This window comes from Chenopodium album, chromosome 24 (assembly GCF_948465745.1).
Source record: "Chenopodium album chromosome 24, dcCheAlbu1.1, whole genome shotgun sequence".
In the NCBI taxonomy this organism is placed as follows: Eukaryota; Viridiplantae; Streptophyta; class Magnoliopsida; order Caryophyllales; family Amaranthaceae; genus Chenopodium; species Chenopodium album.
Genome location: NC_137857.1, coordinates 9127785 through 9133632, shown reverse-complemented (window position 1 = coordinate 9133632; position 5848 = coordinate 9127785). Strand labels below are relative to the sequence as shown.

Below are 5848 nucleotides of genomic sequence, written 5' to 3'. Positions count from 1 at the left end.
ACTTTGGTGATTGCTTGCAAAACACAAACCCAACACAAAGAGAGCCCTTTTTGCCAGATTCCTCTGCGCTCATCTTCCTTCTTTTTACGCGCACACACAGAAAAAAGGAGAGAGAAAACTTTCAATGGCGGAGAAGCCAGAAGCAGTGAAGGTTCTATACTGTGGTGTATGTGGTTTACCTGCAGAATACTGTGAATTTGGACCTGAATTTGAAAAATGCAAACCCTGGTTGATTCAAAATGCTCCTGATATCTACCCTGATCTTATTAAAGGTACTAATTTTTCTCTAATTCCATCTTTTTTTTAATGCCCCCAATTGATTGTTCTTTCGATTAATGGTTATTTTTTTGATTGAAATTTGATTGTGTTCTTGCTATTATCAAACCCCACAAAAACCCATTGATTGTAAGTAGAAAGTTTCAATCTTTTGATTCTGGGTGTTTGTCAATAATCTAATTTCCGGCAATTGAAAAAAGACCCAGAAAATTCTGGGAATAAAGTTTTCAATGTTTCATAACACAAAATAAAAGAAAAAAAAAAGGTTTTGGATTGTGTTCTGTCTATTTTAAATGTCAATTAATTTTTTTTTCCCTTTAATATGATTATTCAGAGGGCGGTGGCAATGAAGTTGATAAGGTATCTGATCAGATGCAGTCCACTTCAATTTCTGCTGGTAACACACTGTCCAAGCTTAGTTGTGGAAGTTATTGTTATAAATTTTCCTGTTTTTATTTGTTATTAAATGTACTCATTGATGCATCTTCTGCTAGTTTTTGACTATTGATGCATCTTCTGCTAGTTTTTGTATGGCTTGTAATTTTCTCATTGTTGGACTGCTCATGTAGCCTATGTAGTAAATTACTAGAATGGTGATGAAGTATGGTAAATTTTATGATTCGAGTGTTGTGTGAAGTTTAAATATGGTTTCTCAAGTATATCCGAATTCGGAGGCATTAAATTTTCACAGGCATCCACTTTAATGTTATGGACAATCCAAGACCACAGTATGGCTTCTATGAAATTTGCAGGACTTGTAATATTGAAGATTTGTAGGTAGAAATTTGGGTATGAAATTTATCCCCCTTTGATTGGTTAGGCACTCTTCATCCTCTCATCTATGTTGTGTATATGTTTGAGATTTGGGTTATCTTTACCCTCTTTTATGTGGTCCTTATTCTTGGTGATGAAGGCTCAACTCTTCTCATATTTGACGTATAATTAAAATTACAATACCCAATAAAGACACCCAACATAAGTAGTCACTTCATTTTTATCAGGATTCACAATTGAAGCTTCTTGTAAGGACAGGGAAACCGAGTAGGAGTTGAATAAAAGAAGCTAAGGAATAAACAAATGACTCTGATCCTACTAGCTTTACATATGACGTGTGCCCCCTAAGATCTTGGGCATAATTTAGAGCAATCATTTTATGGCTCTCCCTAGAGCTCATAACTTGAGATTTGAGATCAACTCACTTTAGGAGTACTAATGTCATTGGAGAATTGAAAAGAGCTTGGCAACTAGGCCATGCAAATTCATAGCTGCTGCACATAGGCATAGAAATATAGAATGTGGGTTAGTAGAGTGCCATCTATTTGTTTCTCCTCAATTTATAAAATAAAAGGTGTAGTGGGCATTTGTTTTGGGAAGCAATAATTTTTTCTCTCATTTTGAACTCTTTGAACTTTGCTTTCCCTCTTTATTGGTTATATTTATATCCCTGGTTAATATTATTTCCCTGTTGCTAAATTTTTCTCTTTGTTTTAAAGCAAAATCCTTGAAGAACTTATTGTATCTCATTAAAATTTCCTTTTCTTCCTGGGAAGCAAAATCATTTGTCCATTGAAGATATGAATATGTATGGAAAACTGTTGTCTTTTGAAAACAATCTGCTTGATGTTTAACACATTTCATACTTTTACCAGGTCAAGTAGTTGATTGTTTTTCTGTGTGATTTGTGAAACTGAGTTGGATATTTTGGCATATTGGTTACTTGCATCATTCCAAAAGTGATTAATAAGTACTCTAAATTGATGTATATTAAATGCTATTGTATTTCCTTAATGATATTTAGGATATTTCTTGTCTACAACATTTCCTTATTTGATTGGCCTGTGCAGGTGGCTCTTCAACATCTCAACCAGAAGAAGTAAAAAGACTTCCTGGCGGGAAAGTGAAGAAGAAAGTAAGAATTGTGAATTTACCCTTAATTTATTTCTTAATAGTGATGCTACTTAAGTGTAACATGAATTTATAACTTTACAATGATGAGCTATGCAATCCCTTTTGAGTACACAACTTTATTGGCTGATGGGCCAACATGCTTGGATTATGTTCTTGTGAATGCTATAAAGATGAACAAACCATTGTTACCTAATCTATCCATACACCCCCCCTGAATTGCAAACTGAAAAAGGCAGATAATGCTAGCAAATTGGCAATTTTTTGGCTCACTTTAACATTTAGATAGCGTATTGCGAAACCGTAAATCTCATGCTAGAAAACTAGGTTACATCAGAACAAACTATAATTAATGTCTCATATTTGATTTATTTGAGTTTCTTTATATGTTTCTTAAGTTTTGGAGTGGTGAACAAACTATAAATTGGACATGACATGAGTCATGTTGTTTTGTTTATCTTGAAGTAAACAAATTATAAGCTGTAACAATTCATCATGAACTCATGAAGAAATAACCCTAGTTGAATTCAGTAGTGGGAGATACGAGAGCTAGGTTTTGTTTATCTATCTGTTTGAAGCTGAACAGAATCATGGATGCTGGCTTTTCCTGCTAATTGCTGTCAAATATAAATTATCAATTGATAGTTTTCCCCTTTGTTTATGATTTGTTTGAATTCCTCACATATTAGATCTACAATGTTCGAAATGCATCAGTTTGGTTTAGCTATTAGCCTACCTTCCTCTAATTATGTTGACTGGCTCAGATAGACCCCTTATTCAACATGCATGCTTCAGTTAACAAATCAAATGGCTTCCTCAGTATGTCTTCATCTATGATATCTCTTTTTTTGGTCAAGGGTGTTCATCTGGTTGGCGTAGGGTGGTTGAAGTCTTGGGATTTCATGGACCTAACAATCAACTTTTGAAGAACCACCATATATAATAAGACTACCTGATATGAAAGATAACAATAGGGAATGGGGCCATGAGGGTTACAAAGAGAAACATACCACTTTGTTATAGTTTGTGGGATTGATGAGCTGAGTGATTTTTGATTCTCTATGTTTTAAGTGGAAACTTTTCAATTTTCTTCTAGTCCTCTTTTGGAAGGGACTAAGGGAGAGGCTTATGATAATTGTTAATTCTGTTGCCTACCACAGCCTTTACCTCACCCTAACAGTTACATCATTACCCTCCTTTTTAGAACTTTCTTTTTGATAGTAAGATCCATCATACGTATAATCTTGTTGGGTATCAAGTTTATCAACACTATCCAAATCTGGATGTGATCGAAGTACACATCAAACCCTTAAGGGGCATATATGAATTTGAAATTGTTTTCTTTCTACACCTTGTTGATCAATTTATGAATTAGATGCCTTAATCCACTGAAATCCCAAATGTAGATGCTATATGTGATGAACCAAGATCTATCCACTAAAGGCCTAAACTGTAAAACCAATAATTTATTCACATGATTCATTAAGGATTTCCTTATGGTTGGAAGAGTGTATTCACTTGTGTATTTCCAGGGCCCTTATTCTCTGCTCCCTTCATCCTTAAATCTCCCTGTCTTAACCTCAACAGCTGATAGAAGCCAGAATTCAGCAATATTATTTGTTCTCGTGCTGACCCTTCTGAAATTTATTGTGTGGCTGTTTTCCTTCTCTCCTCCATTGATCTCCTGCTTTCTGCTCATACTTTGATGAAGTGCAGCTGTCCATGGACCTTGTCCTTTATTAGGCCGTGAATCTTGTGAAAGCAATCTTCTTAATATCTAGCAGACTAGCACCTGTTTTAAGGTTTTTCTTTAATTTTTACTAATATTCAATATCTCTTTTTTGCTTGCTTAGGGTTGATGTTTCAAGAAGCCTTTTTCTTTCACTATATTCTAGCATTGAATCTTTGAGAAGGAATGAATATTTAGTTTCATTTTTTTCCCTGCTTTGCTTCATAGATATGTGCTTACCGGTTTTACCCCCTCCTTTCTTGATCTCCATTCAAAATAATGCAATTAATGGTGATGCAGACATGTTTAAGTGAAATGGTGGTTGATTATGATTATAGGCAAGGTTGACTCTTCTAAGACTACAACTTATGTTTCCTACGTTGCTCAGCATTTTAATTCCTATGTTTAGAATATACACAACACACATGTGAAGTGTGCCTGTATGAAATAAATAGAGCACTGTTGTATCTTGGATAATTGAACTTCAAGTTGAACAGAAATTTATATGGACACTTCAAGTAATAGGTGGATGCTTGTCTAAGCTAATAAAGAGTCATATAGATGAATCTCGTGCTTGTTTTCTGAGGATATTTGCCTTTCTTGCTTTCTATACAGTCATTAAGTTAGCACCGGTTTGGGCCACTGCTGTATATTTACAATAGCAATTCTTGTTTTTATTACAATTGGTCTGGTGTGGAGTTGTGCAGCTTGTTTTTGAGTTTGGTTTGCATTACGCTAACTCTTTATTTTTTTTTGGCTTGCAGGACAAGAAAGAAGTTATTATTGAGAAGGTTGTACGGAATAAACGAAAATGTATCACTACTGTGAAAGGATTGGAACTTTTTGGTGAGATTTACTGCTTGGATTAGTACTTGAATATTGTTGCATATGTAATCTGCAATTAAATGATTTCATGTACAAGTTAAACAGGTTGAAATTCCCTTGAATATCTTGGTCACTTATAATAACTGTCATGTTACAATAGTTTAATGATGTTGATCTGTATTGCTTATCTTTATTACAAATATTATTGAAGAAATTTGATTACTTAACCTTTTTCTGTCCTTGCTTTTATTTAGATTTTGTCGATTCCTAGCTTTCTAGTATATTGATATTTCTCTGCTGGTTCAAAGTTTGCCAACTGGATACTCAACTATACATATAAGTAAACTTTCAAAAATATCTAGCTAAATGTTGGTTACTGTGTCATATGATCTTGCTTCGAAACTCAAAATGAATCAGACTTATTCAATTACATCGATTCATCTTGCTGACCTGTTCTGTATGCTAATTTTGTTGATTTTTTCAGGTGTTAAACTCAGTGATGCTTCAAAAAAGCTGGGGAAAAAGTTTGCTACAGGAGCATCCGTTGTTAAGGTCATATGATTTTTAATGGTAGATAAATTATTCGCCTTGCTCAAAGCTTACCTACTTAATAATTAAATCCTGTGGCTGATCTGTTTCAGGGACCAACGGAGAAGGAACAAATTGATGTTCAAGGGGATATAGCCTATGATATTGTGGAATTTATTACAGACACTTGGGCTGCTGTAATATACTGTTCATCCATTCTTCCTTTGAGTTTTGCTCTTACCTTATAATTTATTGCATGCTGAGCGGCAATGCAAGTTCATAGAAATCATACTTTTCCATGTTTGTGTTCTTTTTGGTATTAGTCATGCAATGATTATTGGATGTTTAACATTTTGGTGTTAAAGTGGGCTTAATATATGGCTTCCTTGTTCTCGTGCCTAACGATACCTATTCCCTTTGAACTTTTGTTCAGAGTTGTCTTTGCTTACCTCTGAATTTTTTGCATCCTGATAATTTTCTTGGTTATCTTCTCTTTCTAAATGTATCTGTTATTACCTCGTATTGTTTGTGCACCAGTATCGAAATGGTATCATGAGACTTTTTCATGATGTACATTTTCCCTAT

The 5848-nt window shown here is 34.3% G+C and overlaps 1 protein-coding gene across 1 annotated transcript in view; it reads left to right on the top strand.

Moving 5' to 3' along the window:
• The window catches only part of LOC145611597 (translation machinery-associated protein 22-like), a 6331-nt gene continuing 483 nt past the window's right edge, over positions 1-5848 (top strand). Inside the window, exons 1-6 of the mRNA XM_081666936.1 lie at positions 1-272; positions 611-673; positions 2121-2185; positions 4675-4756; positions 5220-5287; positions 5377-5460. Coding sequence (XP_081523062.1) covers positions 125-272; positions 611-673; positions 2121-2185; positions 4675-4756; positions 5220-5287; positions 5377-5460 — 510 coding nt within the window. The 5' untranslated portion in view covers positions 1-124. The remainder of the gene's footprint in view (positions 273-610; positions 674-2120; positions 2186-4674; positions 4757-5219; positions 5288-5376; positions 5461-5848) is intronic.